Consider the following 21,674-nt stretch of genomic DNA (forward strand, 5'->3'; position numbering starts at 1 on the left):
GCCATGTCTACAAGGTCTGCCTTACTTTTAGTGTACATCCAGTCATAGCGCCATGTATGCAGAAAATAAATAGGATGACCTTTGAGGAAACATAATTGTTTTATTGCACAAAAATCTTGACGAAAACAAAATGTGATTTAAACTCACTACGATTTTCACTCAAGCGATTTAAACTAAATTAGTTAATTAAACTAAATTTAATATTATTTTCAGAAAGCGACTTAGACTAAAACTAAATTTAATATTACTTTCAGAAAGCGACTAAGACTAACACTAAATTTTAAATTATTTTCAGTAAGCGACTAAGACTTCAGTTTGCAACTAAAACTAAATTTAAAATTCTTGTCAAAATTGACAGTTTTGCATCATTGTGACCTGGAATTCTAATTGATTTTATTGGGTTCTTTACCATTAGATTAACACAACATGCAACCAAACATTACCAGACACAAAAGCATTTTCTAATGATGGATTTCATGGTGCTCCATTAGATTAAAAGCTTGGGATATATTTTTGTAACCTAGTCCTGCTTTGTACTTCTTTGCAACTTGACCAGGTTAGTGAGCTCATTGGTCTTCATGATGCTGTTCATTTGGTAATGTTCTCTCACAAACTCTGAGACCTTCACAGATTTTCATATACAGATTAAATTGGATGCGGGTGGGCTGTATTTAATTAATTATATGACTTCTGAAGGCGATTGGTTGCACCACCAACCAGCACAAACCTAGGTTCTTATTTAAGACCATTGATTGTCTAGTCAACACTGTTTCTCCTGATGTCCCTATTGCCTCAACTGTGTGTGTGTGGTTTTTAGCCTTTTTCTAAACAAGATGAAAGACCCCTACTTCTTTTTGTGACTTCTTTTCCTTAGGTGCATTATTTGCATTTTTTATGAAATTACTATTCAAGAATTAACTAAAAACATGTCATTCATGATTCCATTTTCCAAGTCCACTGGACTTAATATCTCCTAAACTCTTATTAGAGGTTTTGGATAGCCCATTGCCTGCTTTCAGTTATCATGGGGGAAGCATAAGCATAATGCAAGTACTAACTTGGGTGGCACCAATTTTTAATGGGATAGTAATTTCTCAACAAAAGTTTAGAAAACAGTGATTAGAGAAAGGATTTATACATAGTGACTTTCAGAGGAAAATTCCTTTATCTTATTTAGCAGCCCACGTTGTGTTATCTTGGTGAAATAATGACACAGTTGCTTAACATATGCAACACAACATATGCATTGTAACACCGAAATCATAAACTGAAAGCAATAGTTTTTAATCATTATCTTATACAAGGAAAAACATAGTATAAGACAATGGCTTATTGGTGTCTGTTGAAAATCCTGATGAAATCCTCTCATTTTGTCTTTGTGTTTCTAGCAACCACGCCCTGGTTTGAAACCTACAGGGAGAACTTCCTGCAGTCCATGCCTGCCTCTGACCATGAATTCCTTAATCACTACCTTGCCTGTATCCTTGCAAGAGCGCACAATTCTGGCCACTTGTCATGAATAAGTCAACAGGTTATGGTCTGATCACTTCTTAATATGTTAAGCAGTGTCCTGGTTAAGTGGTGTGATATAACTTGTATCACAGACTCCACTGAGTGTGTGTTATTTAATAACAGCAAAAAAAGGAAAATTAGAGTAGAAAGTTTTACTACATGTATGTCAGAGGTAAAAAGTAGTGAACAGTAGTCAGAATCTCCTTGGTAAACTTTAAGCACATCATATCAAGCCTATCACCTTGTAGCCCCTGAAAATGTGGTTTCATATTTTGATAATGTATCTGTCTCAGTAAATAATAAGATAATAATCCCAAATGTCATCAGATTTTGATTCATATGATTGGTGCACAGAAATACACATCACCTTTTCCCAACAGAATCACGGCCACTTCAAACCACAGAGGAGAACTTCTTGATCTTAAATTCCAACTTAATTACATAATGCAATGTTCTTCTTTTTATTCAGGACATATATTTATATTGTTATCATCATCATCATTATTATCATTATTATTTTTGTTGTTGTTGTTGTTGTTAATATTAGTGGTTGTAGTCATAGTAGTACTGGTAGTAGTATTCGTAGTATTAGTCTTTTCTCATAGACCCTCCGGTGATTTAGTGTATCTGTAATTTTTGGATGAATCCAAATTGTTTGTAGTGGTGTCCTTGACATCCTGGAACTGACAGGCCTACTGGTAGTGTCTTCCACTGAGACAGTCCCTGTGGAGCAGTTCCTCAAGCTTTCTCAGGAGCAGCACAGGATTCAGCATAGTGGAGAATACACTAATCCCAAGTGGTTTATCCCCAACACACTCAAGTACTATGTGTTACTGCATGACATGAGCGAAGGAGATGAAAAGAGGTACTGAAAAAAGCTTTACTACCAGTATGCATAGATATAGAGTGTGTCACAAGATACCATTATATCATCTAAGGTTGTGCAAAAAATGAGCATTATTTTCTTGGTTGCAGTGTTGGTGCAAATAGGTGACATTACTGAAATATTTTTTTTTCTATTAATAACTAGACTTTGAGCTTTGTGTTTTTGTTTTTTTTTTTGTTATTGCTTCTTAATTGAAAAGGCATGAATGCATGATTAGAGAAAAGGAATTATACATTACATTATTGAAGATTGTCTTTAAAAATCCTATCAAAACCATGAAGTCAATATTGACCAATGTTTAAAATAACCCAGAACTACTATAGACAAGTTTGCAAAAATGGATCATGCTGTCATATTGATGGGTTTTTAGTTAAAGCCAGCTTTTTTGTGTTTGACCAGTGTTCTCCTTCTTTCCAGGGCAGATACAATGTATGAGGATATGAAACAGAGGTATGGTTCTCAGGGCTGCTATCTGTTGAAAATTAACACTCGTACCTTCTCAGCTGAAGATGATGACCAGATTCCAGACCCCTGGAGTCAATACCTGCACAAGAATAATCTGCATAACCAGGTAAACACTGTAGCTTCCTCCACATGTAATGAGGGATCATGACCCAGTGTCATCAGCTACAGCAAAAGAACAGTTCAACATGGGGGAAAATAAACAGAAAACAAAATCCAAAATCATCTGACTGAGGACCCTTAAAGAGTGAGCAGGGTCAGTGGTGAGCTGGAAAGTCGGCCTGTCAAGAAAATCTACCTGTAGTTTCCCCGTGCTCGCCTGCAGCAGAGCTTTTGTTTTTAATTGTTTATTTCATGCAATGGCAATGCAAGAAACCAGAAATTTCAAGTTTGTTGATTTATAATAATACATTTGCAGGTAATGCCAGTTTAAGTACTACACAGAACTTTATTCTCTATGATGTAGATTTTGGTGCATTGGTACATTAATGGTTACTGTTTCCCAAAGCTTATGTCATAGTTTATTTTACACTTGTGTTCTGACTTCCAGATAAGATAAGACTTTATTGATCCCACACCGGGGAAATTCAGTTGTTACAGCCAGCAAGTATTACAAAGAGCAAGCACAGTGGCATAAGGGGGTCAAAATAAAAAGTGTACAGAATAGAAAAACAACTCTGTATGTGTACATTACATATTGAACAGAGTATAAAAAATAGTAAATGCCATAAATATCCTACTGCCATAAAGTACTATTACAATATTCTTATGAGAAACCACTAATGTCATATCTTGTATTGCACTTCAGAAATACTGGGACTATGAATATGCACAATATACACTCACTGACTCAGGTACGAGGTACACCTTGCCAGTACCGGGTTGGACGTCCTTTTGCCTTCAGAACTGCCTTAATTGTTCGTGGCATACTTTCAACAAGGTGTTGGAAACAATCCTCAGAGATTTTGGTCCATATTGACATGATAGCATCACGCAGTTGCTGCAGATTTGTCGGCTGCGCATCCATGATGCGAATCTCTCATTCCATCACATCCCAAAGGTGCTCTATTGGATTGAAATCTGGTGACTGTGGAGGCCATTGGAGTACAGTATACTCATTGTCATGTTCAAGAAGCTAGTTTGAGATGATTTGAGCTGTGTGACATGGTGCATTATCCTGCTGGAAGTAGCTGTCAGAAGATGGGTATGTGGTCATAAAGGGATAGGCATGGTCAGCAACAATACTCAGGTAGCTGTGGCATTTAAACGATGCTAAATAGGTACTAAGGGGCCCAAAGTGTGCCAAGAAAATATCCCCACACCATTACACCACCACCACCACCAGCCTGAGCCGTTGATACAAGGCAGGATGGATCCATGCTTTCAGAATCAGAATGTCTGGGGGTTCCGGGCCTTGTTGATAAGGTTGACAACAGATGGGAAAAAACTGTTCTTGTGGTGTGAGGTTTTGGTCCTGATGGACTGCAGCCTTTTGCCAGAGGGGAGTGTCTCGAAGTGTTTGTGTCTGGGTTGGGAGAGATCAGCCACAATCTTTTCTGCATGCCTCAGGGTCCTGGAGGTGTACAGGTCCTGAAGAGATGGGAGATTGCAGTTGATCACCTTCTCTGCTGTCCTAATGACACGCTGCAGTCTGCCCTTGTCCTTGGCCATGGCAGCAGCGTGACAGATGGTGATGGAGGAGGTGAGGATGGACTCAATGACGGCTGTGTAGAAGTGCACCATCATTGTCTTTGGCAGATTGAATTTCTTCAGCTGCCGTAGGAAGTACATCCTCTGCTGTGCTTTCTTGATGAGGGAGCTGATATTCAGCTCCCACTTAAGGTCCTGGGAGATGATAGTTCCCAGGAAGCGGAAAGACTCCACAGTGTCAATGGTGAAGTCACAGAGGGTGATGGGGGAAGGTGAGGTTGAGTTTTTCCTGTAGTCCACAACTCAGCTCCACTGTCTTTAGAGCGTTGGGCTCTAAGTTGTTCTGGTTGCACCAGGTTACCAGATGGTCAACCTCCCACCTGTAGACGGACTCTTTGCCATCAGAGCTGAGTGGCATGGGGTGGTGTTGTCTACAAACTTCAGGAGCTTGATGGACTGGTGACTGGAGGTGCAGCTGTTTGTATACAGGGAGAAGAGCAGAGGAGAAAGAACGCAGCCCTGAGGGGATCCGGTGCTGATAGTCTGATAGTCTTTGCGTCAGAGACGTGTTTCCCAAGCTTCACGCACTGCTTCCTGTCAGACAGGAAGTGTGTAATCCACCTGCAGGTGGAGTCAGGCATGCTCAGCTGGGAGAGCTTCTCGTGAAGCAGAGTTGGGATGATGGTGTTAAAAGCAGAGCTGAAATCCACAAACAGGATCCTGGCATAGGTTCCTGTAGAGTCCAGGTGCTGGAGGATGAAGTGGAGGGCCATTTTCATGTTGTTTATGCCAATTTCTGACCCTACCATCTGAATGTCGCAGCTGAAATCGAGACCCATCAGACCAGGCAACGTTTTTTCCAATCCTCTATTGGCCTCTATTGGTGAGCCTGTGCGAATTGTAGCCTCAGTTTTCTGTTCTGACAGGAATGGCACCCGGGTGTGGTCCTCTGCTGCTGTAGCCCATCTGCTTCAAGGTTCGACGTGTTGTGCGTTCAGAGATTGTATTCTGCATACCTTGGTTTTAACGAGTGGTTATTTGAGTTACTGTTGCCTTTCTATCATCCGGAACCAGTCTGCCCATTCTCTTCTGACCTCTGACATCAACAGGGCATTTTCGTCCACACAACTGCTGCTCACCGGATATTTTCTCTTTTTCGGGCTATTCTCCCTAGTGATGGTTATGTGTGAAAGTCCCACTAGATCAGCAGTTTCTGAAATACTCAGACCAGCCCGTCAGACACCAACAACCATGCCACAATCAAAGTCACTTAAACCCCCTTTTTTCCCCATTCTGGTGCTCGGTTTGAGCTTCAGCAAGTTGTCTTGACCACATCTACATGCCTAAATGCATTGAGTTGCTGCCTAGTGATTGGCTATTTGTGTTGACAAGCAATTGAACAGGTGTACCTAATAAAGTACTGTTGCCAATATGGATAATAAATAGTGTTATTGCACAACTGAGAGAAATATACAACTTAGACATTGCACCAGATGAAATGGATAATGTGATCACATTAACATTGATAACAGTGGTGCAAATCAAAAGCGGGTTCATGATGTAGAATTGAGAAAGACAGCATCAGCAGAGTGCTACATTTCATCATGCTGGTGTTAAAATGTCTGACAGCTGTTGAGATGAAGGACCTGCGGTTGCATTCTTTCTTACAGACTGGATGCAGCAGTCTGTTACTGAAGGAGCTGCTCAAGCTCCCTACTCTCTCATACAGGGGGTGGGACGAGCTGTCCATGATCAATGTCAGCTTGGCTAAGATACATACTCATTACCTTCATCAATTGTAGGGGGTGATTGTGAGCCCAAACATCTGTGTTGCTGTTGTCAATAAAGTTGTGTTCAGTTTGATTCCGTCACAACAGTAATGGCAGGGTTGTGATAGTCCACAACACATGAATCAGCCAGAAGATTAGTCTGTTTTGTCATCTGTCCAAAAATGTGCCTGATGTTAACATGGTGACCATTATTGCAGGATATGCTTGATGAGGTAGCTCCAGCCGTGAACAGTGCTGCTGTTGAGAACAATATCTGTGCACCTGAAGTGGACTGCCATTATTCCGCAGAAAAAGGTCAGTTAATTCAACAACTCCTTAATGTTAATTAGACAACCAATAGTGATCTTTTGAACTAACTGAAATTTTAAGTGATTTAAGCAGGTTTTTATGTTGTATGGATTCTGAGGCACACACAGTGACAAACAAGGCAACCCTAACAAAATTCTGTACATATAATATTATGATGTAATGCTTTATTTATTTCAGAAAAATTAAAAATTACCATATGCGTTTACTTTGGTAAAACATTTCTGAAAGTCGCAGTCAACCAACAAAGGTGCTGTTTTGAGTCATTGGCCACAAGAAATTAAATCTAAAGCAATCCTGACTATGGTAAAAAGCTTTTGATATTTCTTGGCTGATACAGTGCTGAAGGCTTTTTGATTTTTACCCGACTGGCTATCAAGTTGAGGGCAAATGTATATCTATTATATCCTCTAATTTGTCAGCACAGGGTGGTTTGGTTTCTGTAACAAATAAAAGCGCTGATAAAATTAGTGAAGAGTAAAGGACCCTTTGCCGTGAGTGAGAGCTTTGACACTGTTTCCTACTAGATGGAGCATCCAACACCCTGAAAAGCCATCCTCTTCAGCTGGATACACCAAGCAGCTCGGGGAGCCTGCACACCCTCAGTGCTGTCAGCACTGACCTGAAGAAAGGTGCAAAAGATCCAGAGAGTCTGGCAGGGGGCGCAGGGAGCCACGGGGCATGTCTGACCCTGAATGACCATGACCACATCAGACAGTTCATTCAAGAGTTCACCTTCAGAGGCTTGCTTCCACACATAGAGAAGAACATCAGACAGCTCAACGACCAGGTACATCTCCCAAGTCTTGACAATTTTTAACAAATTTTGATTGAGATAAATGAGCATTAAGAGTTTAAACAATTTCCCCTCGGGGATCAATAAAGGAATGCTGATTCTGATTCTGAGTGAATCGACATACTACTCAAATTCAAAAATTTATTAAATTCCATCTTCTCCATGATGTCCAAAATGATCCACAGACATAGACATAGAACACAATATTTTACGATCCAGCTATAGCAAACCTCTAACTAAAATTGTAATTATAAAAATAAATCACTGAATGACAGATTAAACCAATGTTCAGAGGTGAGGTATGGATTCAATTATAGCATTCAGGGTGGTGCTTCCATTATTTAACCTACTATCATTGATATACAGCCCTGATTAAAATTCAGACAAGTTGGGAAAGGGGCAAGAAAAGACAGAGAAAGTTGTGGGATGCTCAAAGACACCAAGGTTACGCAGGTTACTTGGTATGAGGAGATAGTGTCATGATTGGGTATGAAATAGGCATCCTCAAAAGGCCTAGTCATTAACAAGCAAGGATAGTGCGAGGTTCACCACTTAGTGTAAAACATGATGTATTGTAGATATTACTACGGGAATGCTGGAACACTGTAGATCATCTGCAAACACAGTTTGTTTGCAAATGTTTGCATGTTGTTTTTGTGTACATTTTCCACAGTATCCCAGCATTTTCTTAATCAGGGTTGTAAAGGGGTAGACAAAATAATTGAAAGACCTATAATATGATACAATCCAAGAACACCAAAGCTGCAGTCTCCTAAACAACCGCATAGTTAGATTAGTGCTCTTGAGCAGTTCCAACAAAAACTCAATATTAGAACTTTCATTAAGATAGGATTTATTGAAAGACTGCTGTATTAGACTACATTAGTTTCAGCCAGATAATCCTAATAAATCACTAACTGGGTGTATAATATCAGTAAATATTCAAATTATACATTACATTTTTACGCTTTATTTTTTCACTTTATTTATATTTGTTACCTTTGTATGTTTTCAGTTGTTTTTATCTGTTTTGTTTCTCTGTCTGTTCAGGAATATCTAAAAAAAATTAGACTAGAGATTTCAATCAAGATTATCAAGGAATAAGTGATTAGTTTTTGATGTGGTTTGGGAGCAGTGGTGCCACTATGAGGCCATTAATATAGCACTTCACATTTTGCCCCACAACTACTCAACCTTAGGGTTCAGTAACCCCAAGGAGCATATTATGATTAGTGACGTGTTATGGGGCTATTGCTATGCTATGGCAGCATTATTTGTGATGTACGGCTCAGAAATGTGAATATGCACAAGAGTCTCTAAATGCGCACTCAGATTTGTCTGTGTGTACACAAATCTGTGAATGCATATACCAGTTTGTGAATATGTACACTAATCTCGGAATGTCTGTTTGATAAAGGAAACCACTTGAGATAAATAGGATGAGCACATATAAGCTGTGGTTTTGGACACTCTTCAAATCTTGTTCAACACATACAAATATCAAACTGTTGCAACCTTTTCAAAAATCATAGGTCTTGTAATTTTTAAATTGTGATTTGGTTCAACCAATATTGAATTCTCTGCCATGTGAACTTGTAAACAAAATTCCTGCAGATTCATTCGTCAGCATACATTTTGGAGCAGACATGCTGTCAAGGCATGCATTCAATGACAATTAATCTGGCTCATATATAGTCAAACATGCAGGCTGTTGGCTATGGATCACCAAATGGGACACATTGAAATATATAAATACATCTTTCAATAAATGATTAAATATGTCATTAATTAATTATAATGGGAATTAAATAAATAGAAGTGTCATTAAATGTTTCATTAATTATTTAAAATGGGAATTAAATGAATACATATATAATTATTTCACTATTTATTTAATTATTTCACTATTTAATTATTTCATGGACCTTTGTTGCAGCGCTTCATGAATTTATTTTATCTGTCAAACTCACCCATCAAAGTCAGTGGGCGGGACTAACGATGATCTAGTGCAGGCATGTCCAAACTATTCCACAAAGGGCCGTGTGGCTGCAGGTTTTTCCTCCAACCAATCAAGAGGATGCAGTCTGACCAATTAGCTGTCTGAAGACTGAGATCAGCTGATGAAATGAGTCAAGTCTGGTGTGCTGCTGCTTGGTTGGAAAGAAAACCTTCAGCCACTCGGCCCTTTGTGGAATAGTTTGGACATGCCTGATCTAGTGAATCGATTGCTTTCGACTGAAGTCTTCAAGCATGGCGGCTACAGAAGAGCTCCTTCAGCTTTCACGAAGGTTGGTTTCAGATATTTTAAACCTTGCAGAGTACGTGGAAGCAGGACCTGCTGACCCAGAGCATGTGGTCTGTAAAGCAGAGGAATTCATCGAAGTGGTTTGCGTTATTTCGGCACTTTACAACCAAGACATTGATCCGAAAGTGAAATCAAATTTAGAAGCAGCAGCCACTGCAACACACACATGGACCAGGGCGACTGGCACTTGACATTCTGACTGTAGTTTTGGAGCACCAAGTTCTTTCTGGTGTACCACCTTGTGAAATGGAGAAATAAACCCTGATGCCTGCGGCTGTGTCCGAAATCACTCCAGTTTGATCTGTGCTCCTCTGATCAGAACGGCGTCCCTAGCAACAGTGGGTTATACTTAGCAACGGCGAGTTATACTTTGCCAAACTTTGCAAAGATATCTATGATACTTTGCAGCGGTGGGTTATCGAGAAATAAACACCACAGAATTTTGGTGATTGACCAACCAAGTATAACTCGCCGCCAGATCAAACTGGAGTGATTTCGGACACAGCCGCAGACGTCGGGGTTTATTTCTCCATAATAACCTCTGAATTATACATTATCCCGTACATAACAACCTCCGCACTATACAGTATCCCTTACATAACGACTGGGCCATTCCTACATATACAATTTCTGGCCATATTATTACCTGGAACACGCACACCTCTTGCTTTCAGATGGCCATGCATTAGCTTGTAGCCAGTGTTTGGATGACTTCTGTGGACTTCTGTAACAATGCGGTCTAACTCTTCATCAGTCACAGCTGAGTAGAGGTCTGTCTTTCTGGAAAAAAACAAACGAGTAATATACTAGATACTAGTGCGCATGCGCCGACCGCGCGTGCAGCCTGTTGCAGTCGCTCCTGTTTCTTTTCTTAGTTTTTACAATTCTTTTGCTCTATTCTATTACAATTCTTTTGCTCTATTCTTTATTATTAATATATTGCAACGTAAGGACTGTCATTTTGAAGCTGTGCCCTCTCCAAACATGCTGGCTGAGAGAGTTCTGGTTTGTTTTTTCACTTTGAAAATACTACTCTCACTGGGACACAGCACCGATGTGCAGTGCATTGTTTACGCCAGAGATCAGCTGATCGCGTTGCGGCCGGCGGGCTTGTCGGCTAGAACAACAGAGATCCCCGCTGAAATCTGGAGAAAAACACACAGAGGATGCAGGGGAGGACAGAAACAGCGGAGGAAAAGAGCTGGGTCGAGACAACAGAGGTTTACGGAGAAGAGGAGGTATAAGCCGTGTCTCCCCTCTCTCATCATGGGCAACGTGCGGTCGCTGGCGAACAAGGCGGACGAGCTAACAGCACTCACCAGGAGTCAAAGGGAGTATCGGGAGTGCAGTCTGATCTGTTTTTCGGAAACGTGGTTGCATTCGGACATACCCGACGATAACGTCTCCATCAGTGGCTTTCAGACTGTTCGGGCTGGCCGGGACTGCACCCAGAGCGGTAAGCGTAAAGGAGGGGGGCTCACCGTTCTAGTCAACAACTGTTGGTGTAATCCTGGTCACATTACCATCAAGGAATGTATTTGTTGCCGGGACATTGAACTGCTGGCTGTTGGACTCAGGCCATATTATTTGCCCAGGGAGTTTTCACATGCCATCATCGTTGCTGTTTACATCCCCCCCTCTGCCAACCTGACGTTGGCATGTGACGTCATTCACTCCGCTGTGGCCCGTCTGCAAACCCAACACCCGAGTGCATTCATCGCTATCTCGGGTGACTTCAACCACGTCACCATGGCAAGAACACTGCCCAATTTCACACAGTATGTGAGCTGTCCCACAAGAGAGGAGAGAACCCTGGACTTGCTGTATGCTAACGTCAAGGATGCATACATCTGCTCCCCCCTCCCCCCTCTGGGCAGGTCAGATCACAACCTTGTGCTCCTCACTCCCTGTTATGTGCCTCTGGTAAAAAGTCAGCCTACGACCACGAGGACAGTGAGGAGATGGTCAGAGGAGACATATCAGACACTGCAGGGCTGTTTTGAGGTGACAGACTGGCAGGCACTCTGTGAGCCGCATGGGGAGGACATTGATGGGCTCACAGCGTGCATCACGGACTACATCACCTTCTGTGTGGACTCCACTGTCCCATCCAAGACTGTCCATTGTTATCCAAACAACAAGCCATGGGTGACAAAGGACATCAAAGACGTCCTCAATCAGAAGAAGAGGGCCTTCAGGGTGGGTAACAGGGAGGAGGTGAGAACGATACAGAAGGAACTAAAAGTGAGAATCAAGGAGGTTTAGGAGAAATACAGGAGGAAGCTGGAGTGGAAACTCCAGCAAAACAACTTGAGAGAGGTCTGGAGTGGTATGAGGACCATTACTGGCTTCGGGACAAGCAGCAGAGGAGTTGAAGGCAGCATTGACAAGGCAAACGAGCTGAATTTGTTTTTTTTTTTTGTTTTTTTAATTTTTTATTTAGAAAGAGCACTTTCAGATGACAATGCCACAATCTGTAACATTCAGCCTAAAACACACATGTATATAATGACATTATCATATAAATAATCACAGGTCATCTAAGTATTTTTCTAAGTAGCTCTTTCAAATGTTTTTAGCATTGTATGTTAACATTAGTGTGAATTATTTACAAAAAGAACACGGGAAGCTTTCACATTGGAGAGGTATAGGAAATAAAGTACCAGTAATATAACAATATAATAGAATAGATTCAGGTTAAAGGTCACCAAAAAAAACATAAGAAAAAAAAAAAGGTTTAGATCAATAAACAGTTCTCCTGACCTTTTTTCAGTAATTTAAGAGAAGTCAAGTCTTATAGGTTTGATGTACTCAAGTCCATTTACTCCAGTTTTTGTAAAATCTATCTTTCTGGACTTTAAGGGAATATGTCAGCCGCCCCATTACGTAAATTTCATGAATAATATCTATCCATTCATCTATAGTGGGTAGATGGGGTTTAAGCCAATTTCTCGTAATAACTTTTTTACTTCCAGCCAGGAGAATTTGAACCAACTTTTTATCATTATTTCTCCATCCATCGAATTGAATGTCTCCCATATAAACTGTATCCATAGTAAAAGGGATATTTACTCCAAATATATTGTTAATATGTTTGTGGATTTCCTGCCAATAAGGAACGATGACTGGACAGATCCAGAAAACATGATAATGATTGGCGTCGTCCATCCCACACTGTCTCCAGCAGCTGGAACCCCCTCCCCCATGTCTCTTTTGTAAGGGTGTAATAAAAAAATCTAGCTAAATTTTTCCAACAAAATTCCTGCCAAGTAGTTGAGCAAGTTGAAGTCCATTGTATGAGGCATATTCTTTTCCAAGCGTCCTCCGTTATGATCAAATTGCCTTCTTTTTCCCACTTTTCTTTTATATACCAGGTATTTCCTGATTTGAGATGGAGTATTCCTTTATATAGTTTAGAGATAATCTTAGTACACAGAGATTCTGATACTGGCAAAAGAATTTTCAAAATTCCTATTTCTACTTTACCTAAATTTGGTCTCAGATTCTGGTTGAAATAATTTCTAACTTGAAGATATCTATAGAAATCCTTTTGTTCAAGATTGTATCTTTTCTTTAAGAATTCAAAACTATGGAAAGTCCCCTCCTTAGTGAATGAGTAATAATTTGTTAAACCTTTAGCAGCCCATTTTTTAAATCTACCATCAGATCTGTTTGGTATAAATTCAGTGTCATAAGCACACCATCGCAGTAATTTAGTTGAATCTTTTAAATTACAAGTTTTCACAATTTCCTGCCAGGTTCTCAATAGTATATTTAACCAAGGGTTGCCCATGTTCAGCTGTTTATTTAAAAGTTCATTATCTGCAATAATAGCTTCAATGGGTATCCCTTCTAGTAGCTCATTTTCAATTTTTTTCCAACGTGCAGAATAAGCTGGGGTACATAAGCAAATCAATGGCCTCAACTGTGCTGCTAAATAATATTCTCTGAAGGAGGGGAGACCCATACCCCCACTCTCTTTGCTTAGTTGTAAGGTCTTAAACTTGATCCTGGGCTTTTTCCCCTGCCATAGATACCTGGATATCATCACATCCCATACTAGGAATTGTTTGGTTGGTATTGACACTGGTAGGCTTTGGAAAAGATAAAGCAATCTTGGCAATATGTTAATTTTAATGGACTCCACCCTGGAACTTAAACTCAAGAAAGGGATAACATTCCAACGTGAAATATCAGATTTCAACTGGGAATTTCAGGGGTTATAATTCAGATCAAATAATTTTGTGATATCCTTTGTTAAGTTTACCCCTAGGTATCTGATTGATTCTGCATCCCATTTCATTTTGTATTTGCTTCTGATGTGATTAGGTGGGTTATAATTAAAGGTGATTACCTGTGTTTTTTGTATATTAAGTTTATATCCTGAATACATCCCATATTGTTCTAGCAGGTTCATAAGCTTTGGAAGTGACTGTGTGGGTTGTGATAAATATATCAATACATCATCCGCAAATAAGGCCAATTTATTTTCTCCTGATGGCATATTTATTCCTTTAATGTCTGTATTTTGTCTGATCCATTGGGCCAAAGGCTCAATAAATAGAGAGAAGAGGAGAGGTGAGGCACAGCAGCCTTGTCTAGTTCCCCTTTCAAGGATGAATGGATTAGATAAGTCACCATTGATTTTTATTTTTGCAGAAGGTTTATCATATAGGGCTTCAAATACTTCAATAATAGATTTATGAAAGCCAAATCTTTCTAAAACTTTATACAAAAAGGACCACCTGACCGAATCAAAAGCCTTTTCGGCATCTATACTAATAATGGCTGTTTCTATACCTTGTTCGATAATCCAATCTATTCTATGCAAAGTTCTCCTAATATTATAGTTTATAGTTTGGTCGAAGTGGATTAGTTCTGGTAATATATTTTCAATTCTTTTGGACAGTACAGTTGTAAATAATTTGTAGTCTATATTCAATACACTAATCGGTCGGTAATTACTGCACTCCAACTTGTCTTTTCCATCCTTTGGTAACACAGAAATAATGGCATATCTCCAGGAGGCCGGAATTTCTTTCTTCTTCCATACCCAATTAAAGGTTCTCAATAGTACTGGAGCCAGTGTTTCCTTCATAGTCCTGTACCATTCAGAGGCGAAGCCACCTTCGCCCGTCGACTTTCCTGTTTTCAATTTACTTATTACTGCATTTAATTCTCCTATTTCTATTTCAGACATTAGTTTGTCATTTTGTTCATTAGTAATGGTAGGTAAATTAAGAGTGGCAAAAAATGATTCAATCTGAAGGTCATTATTCGTTTCTGGTTGGGAGTACAACGATTTATAGATCATCTCAAAACTCTGCTGAATTTTCTCTGTATGTGTCTCAATGTTCCCCGAGTGAGGATTCCTTATTTTATGTATTGAATTATCTGCTTGTTGTTTACGTAATCTGTAAGATAGTAGTTTGAGAGATTTTCCACCAGCTTCATAATAATGTTGTTTTGTAAATAACAGCATTTTCTGTATTTCCAAAGTGTTAATTTCATCTATTTCCTTTTTAATTTTATTCATTTTTAATCTGGTTTCCTTATTTAGAGTCTCTACATGGTCTCTTTGTAATTCCTTTAATTTCTCTTCCAAATTAATGAGCCTTTCTTTTCTGAGTTTCTTTTCATACGACGAAATAGCTATTATTTTACCTTGGAGTACCGCTTTAAGTGCATCCCAGAACACAGATGGTGTCACCTCCCCATTATCATTTAGCTCCAGATATGTTTTAATTTCCTTCTCAATTTTTTCCTTAATCTGTGGGTTGTTCAGAAGATTCGAATTCAGGCGCCAAGGTAAAGATCTTGGTTTATTGTCTAAATTTATTGACATGTATATAGGGCTATGGTCAGATAAAGTAATTGGACCAATATTGCATTGTTCTATTCTGTGAAAGTCTTTACTAAAGGTGAAAAAATAATCTATTCTATTCTAACTGTGTGAGGTGAGGAGAAGTGGGTAAAATCTTGGCCAAACGGGTACAATTCCCTCCAAACATCGATAATTCCCACTTCTTTCATCAAAACCTTTACTTTCTTACTGATAGCATTTAAATCTGACTTTCTATTGGAGGAGTCTAATCTAGGATTCAAACAAATATTAAAGTCTCCTCCACAGATTAAAGTGCCCTCGCTTTTTGTAGTCATTATTTCAAATATTTTCTTGTAAAATAGCCAATCACTTCCAGGGGGGATATAGACATTCAGGAGGGTTATTAAGGCTCCGTTAATTCTCCCAGTAACCAAAACAAATCTTCCTTCTTTGTCCCTCATTTCTGACACATGTTCATACTTAACTTGACCTGATATCAATACAGCCACTCCTCTGCGGCGTCCTGATTTATGAGAAGATGAGTATATGTATTTGAAACCCATTTTGTTTAGCTTATTATGCTCTGTATCACTCAAGTGTGTTTCCTGTAGGAAAGCGATTTGAATTTTTTCTTTTTTTAATTTGGACAAAATTTTCCCTCTTTTGATTGGACTATGTATACCATTATAATTAAAAGAAGCTACTTTCAAAGTTTTACCTTGCATACACGTAAACAGAAATCAACCTCCACATACTTCCTAGGAAAGCCCCCCCTCCCTGAAGGAACTGACAGGGAGTGAACATAGAAAAACATTATTGAACCATATACACAGAACAGATAAACATATAACATAACAAAGCTGCGTATGACTTCCACTTCAGAGGTCTTTGTTGTGACCCTACTAGAGTCTCTAGGGAAAGCCCCTCCCTGTATTCAGAAGAGGGGGCCCTTCTCAAGATAGCTGCACCACAAAGTCCCCTGTTGCCCCCTGTAATTCTTACATTTAGTGATTAACATATTTGACCAGAATAACCAGGTAATACAAACATTTCCCTGTTTAGATTTAGGTTTTTATATTTATAAATGCACTTGTCCAATCCCTCAAACGTTGGAGGGGAAAACATCAAGAAAGGGGGCTCATCTACCAGATAAGCATGACCAGTCTTAACTCAAGTTGTTGGAGGTGAGGCCCGTCTGAAAGATTGTAGCCGCTCCTTGAAGTTGGACTCACGTCTGGAACGGGATGCGCGTCTCCCCCTTCGCTGGCTGCTTCTCTCCCATGTCAGCTGCTGCAATTTGTCCATCAGAGTCTCTGGAGGTTTGATGATCTCTACCGGGTATCCTCTGTTTCACATGTCAGTTGCTGCTTCCTTGGCGCTCTCGTAGATCCGGGTTTCATCATTATATTTAACTTTGAGCCACGCTGGGTACAGGGTTTGGAACGGGATCTGGCGGTCCTTCAGGATCTTGCGTATTTCTGTATATGCCCTTCTTTTTTGAAGAATACGCGGTGCGTAATTGTTGTCCAGGTTTATACGCCTACCTTGCCAGGTAAAGCCCTTTTTCTGCCAAGCTGAACGGAGAACATTCTCCTTTGTTTTGAAGCTGAGAAATCCCACCAGGATGGATCTTGGCGCTGCGTCCTCGGGTGGCTGTGAACCGAGCGCACGGTGCGCTCTTTCCAGCTGCAAAGGCATCTCGTCCGGTATGTCGAGGTTTTCGCGGAGTAACTTTTCTACAAATGAAGTCATGGATTGAGACTGCTTTTCGGCTCCCTCGGCAACCCCATAGATCCGTATGTTTTCACGTCTAGAACGGCTTTCCTGATCTGTTATTTTTGCATCTAACGAGTTATGCAGCTTTAGCATTTCTGCTAAGATATCCTCTGTGTTTTGGACTCGTTCCTCGACTTTCATTATTCGCTCTTCTGCCTCGTCTAGTCTTGCGTTGGTCTTTAAAATTTCCCCCTTAATGTCCTCCAACTGTTGCTTGTTGTCCCGGCGAAAACCCCTCAGCTCCCGAAGGATCACGTCAAGATCAGCTTTCTCTTCACCTGGCATTACGTTAACCTGTTTGCTAGCGGTGGTCTGCGTGTCGCCTCGTGGTCCTTCATCATCATTTATTTCTGGCTGCTGAGTCCCCTTCTTGCCCTTTTGCCTGATATCCATTGTTACCCCCGTTTTCACAAAGTCTATAAAGATGATATTTCGCTTTTTAGGGGGTAGTTCAATGACTTTTTAAGGGGTGCAGTCGGGAGCTCCTTAACTAAGCTGCCATCTTGTCTGTGTCCCACCCGGAAGCCCCCTGAATTTGTTTTTTAATAGATTCGACACTGCAGGCCTGGCTCATGCTGCCTCTGACTCCGCTGCTGTCTGCCCTGGACGACCATCATCAACCACTCCCCTCTCCCCGCCTCCTTCTCCTTCTCCCCCTCCTCCTTCTCCTCCTTCTCACACCCCCCCATCTTCCTGTGTGAGCCCTCTTCACACCTCCTCAGACTGCCAGACTGTCCTCACTAACCAACTTGAGGATTACACCACACCTCCCCCACCTGTCACCTCCACAGTGTGCTTCACTGCTGACCAGGTGAGAAGACAGCTGATGAGATTCCACTCTAACAAAGCTCCAGGCCCTGATGGTGTCAGCCCCAGGGTGCTCAAAGCCTGTGCCCCCCAGCTGTGTGGAGTTATTCAACATGTCTTCAATATGAGCCTAAGTCTCCAGAGGGTCCCCATGCTGTGGAAGACGTCATGCCTCGTTCCTGTGCCAAAGACATCACAGCCCAGGGACTCAAAGGATTACAGACCTGTGGCATTGACCTCCCGCATTATGAAGACTCTGGAGAGACTCGTCCTGGAACAGCTCCAACCCCTGGTCAAGCCACTGTTGGACCCCCTCCAGTTCGCCTATCAGCCCCGACTTGGAGTTGAGGATGCCATCATCTACCTGCTCGACTGTGTCTACGCCCACCTGGACAAGCCGGCGAGCACTGTGAGAGTCCTGTTTTTTGACTTCTCCAGTCCCTTCAACACCATTCGTCCAGCTCTACTGGGTGACAAGCTGACAGCGATGCAGGTGGTGTCCTGGATTGTGGACTACCTGACTGGTAGACCACAGTATGTGCGCCTGCAACACTGTATGTCAGACAGAGTGGTCAGCAACACTGGGGCCCTGCAGGGGACTGTTCTCTCTCCCTTCCTCTTCACCCTCTACACCACTGACTTCAGCTATTGCACAGAGACCTGCCACCTTCAGAAGTTTTCTGATGACTCTGCGATAGTTGGATGTATCAGCAAGGGCGATGAGGATGAGTACAGGGCTGCTGTGGACAACTTTGTCACGTGGTGTGAGCAGAACCATCTGCAACTAAATGTGGCAAAGACTAAGGAACTGGTAGTGGACCTGAGGAGAGCTAAGGCACCTGTGACTCCTGTTTCCATGCAGGGGGTTGTTGTGGACATAGTGGAGGATTATAAGTACCTGGGGGTTCATATTGACAATAATCTGGACTGGGCAAAGAACACTGACGCTCTCTACAGGAAGGGCCAGAGTCGTCTCTATTTCCTGAGGCGACTGAGGTCCTTCAACATCTGCCGGACTATGCTCAGGATTTTTTATGAGTCTGTGGTGGCAAGTGCAATTCTCTATGCTGTTGCATGCTGGGGTAGCAGGCTGAGGATGGCAGACGCCAACAGACTCAACAAACTGATCCGCAAGGCCAGTGACATTGTGGGGATGGAGTGTGACTCTCTGATGGTGGTGTCAGAGAGGAGGATGCTGAATAAGCTAAGGACTATCATGGACAATGTCTCACACCCACTTCATGATGTGCTGGCCAGGCACAGGAGTACGTTCAGTAAGAGACTAATACCACCAAAACTGAGGACTGAACCATACAGGAAATCATTCCTGCATGTGGCCATTAACCTGTACAACTCCTTCCTCTGAATGGCCCTTGGACTTCACTGTCACTGTCTGTTCTGTTCTGTATTTTACAATTTCACTTTGCACATCTGATTCCATTTTGCACATTTTTTTGTACATCCAATATACTCAGTATATTACTTATTTTTATTACTGTACATTTCATTGTGTTGCATATTTTGTGTTGTATATTTCTTAATTTGTGTTGTATATTTCTTTCTGATTCTGATTCTGATATTACGCGTAATGTCCGGGCGGGACCAGCAATATATAGACTGTGAAGTAATTATTTTGAATCAAATCATTTAGCATAAATACCTTAGACCGCATTGTTGCATACGCCTCCTGATGGTTTTCATTGATACTCCGAACATTGCTGCAATTTCACAAGGTGGTACACCAGAAAGAACTTGGTGCTCCAAAACTGCAGTCGGAATGTCAAGTGCCAGTCACCCTGGTCCATGTGTGTGTTGAAGTGGCTGTTGAGCAGCAAAGCGGTGGAAGACTTCTTCTAAATTTGATTTCACTCTTGGATCAATGTCTTGGTCGTAAAGTGCCGAAATAACGCCAACCACTTCGATGAATTCCTCTGCTTTACAGACCACATGCTCTGGGTCAGCAGGTCCTGCTTCCACGTACTCTGCAAGGTTTAAAATATCTGAAACCAACTCTCGTGAAAGTTGAAGTAGCTCTTCTGTATCCGCCATGCTTGAAGACTTCAGTCGAAAGCAATCGATTCACTAGATCATCGTTAGTCCCGCCCACTGACTTTGATGGGTGAGTTTGACAGATAAAATAAATTCATGAAGCGCTGCAACAAAGGTCCATGAAATAATTAAATAGTGAAATAATTAAATAAATAGTGAAATAATTATATATGTATTCATTTAATTCCCATTTTAATTAATTAATGAAACATTTAATGACACTTTTATTTATTTAATTAATTAATGACATCGTCATTTATTTATTCATAATCATTTATTTAAAGATGTATTTATATATTTCAGTGTGTCCCATTTGGTGCTCCATAGTTGGCACTTGCATTACCTGTTAATAATGATACTTTATTCCTTGTAGACAAGCAAGCAACAACAGAACACAAATGAGGATTGCGCACAGCCACAATAGCCAAGCAAACAACAGTCTAACCTTCAAAATACACAGTAAACTCAACTCAACTCAACTCAACTTTATTTATAAAGCACTTTAAAAAACAACCACAGCTGTGACAAAGTGCTGCACATAGGAACATAAATAAATAGATAAAATTAATAAACCTAAAATATAAGACAAACAATAAAAACAATAGACACAATAAAACAGGAGCAAGGTCTCAAGCTTGGTCAAAAGCCAAGGAATAAAAATGTGTTTTAAGACGAGTTTTAAAAATGGACAATGAGGGGGCCTGTCTGATGCACAAAGGTAGGTCGTTCCATAATCTTGGGACAGCGACAGAAAAGGCACGATCCCCTCTGAGCAGGGGCGTAAAGATGAAGCAGCTCAGAGAGGTAAGGCGGGGCGAGACCATTTAAAGATTTAAAAACAAATAAAAGAATCTTAAAGTGAACTCTAAAATGCACAGGCAGCCAGTGGAGGGAGGTCAGGACGGGCGTTATGTGTTCCCTCTTACGTGTTCCAGTCAGGAGACGAGCAGCAGCGTTCTGGACCAACTGGAGACGTGAGAGGGAAGACTGGCTGACTCCAAAATAAAGGGCATTACAGTAATCCAGCCTAGAAGTAACAAAGGCATGAATCACTGTTTCAAAGTGCTGACTTTGGAGAATAGGCTTCACCTTTGCCAATTGCCTGAGATGGAAGAAGCTCGATTTGACCACTGCACTTATCTGACGGTCCAATTTAAAATCACAGTCCATCTTAAAACCCAGGTTTGAGACTGTTGGCTTCACATATAGGGCCAAGGGGCCCAAATCAACAGGGGGGGTTTCACAGGGGCCACTGGGTCCAAACATCAACACCTCCGTTTTATTTTCATTAAAATTTTAAAAGTTCAGGGCCATCCAGGCTTTGATGTCGTCAAGACATAACAGAAGTTGTTTAATAGAGAAAGCATGTTTTTTCTTCAGTGGCACATATATCTGACTGTCATCAGCATAACAGTGGAAGGAGATGCCATGTTTTCTCAGAATGGAACCCAGAGGAAGTAAATACAATGAAAAGAGCAGGGGGCCTAAAACTGAGCCCTGTGGAACCCCAT

The 21,674-nt window shown here is 41.0% G+C and overlaps 1 protein-coding gene across 1 annotated transcript in view; it reads left to right on the forward strand.

The window, feature by feature from the left end:
* Positions 1-21,674, forward strand: part of trappc8 (trafficking protein particle complex subunit 8) — an 89,440-nt gene that overhangs the window by 14,331 nt on the left and 53,435 nt on the right. Inside the window, exons 3-7 of the mRNA XM_070960386.1 lie at positions 1,389-1,478; positions 2,203-2,377; positions 2,816-2,969; positions 6,498-6,594; positions 7,134-7,396. Of these exons, the coding sequence (XP_070816487.1) occupies positions 1,389-1,478; positions 2,203-2,377; positions 2,816-2,969; positions 6,498-6,594; positions 7,134-7,396 (779 nt within the window). The remainder of the gene's footprint in view (positions 1-1,388; positions 1,479-2,202; positions 2,378-2,815; positions 2,970-6,497; positions 6,595-7,133; positions 7,397-21,674) is intronic.

Source organism: Chaetodon trifascialis, chromosome 4 (assembly GCF_039877785.1).
Source record: "Chaetodon trifascialis isolate fChaTrf1 chromosome 4, fChaTrf1.hap1, whole genome shotgun sequence".
Lineage (NCBI taxonomy): Eukaryota > Metazoa > Chordata > Actinopteri > Chaetodontiformes > Chaetodontidae > Chaetodon > Chaetodon trifascialis.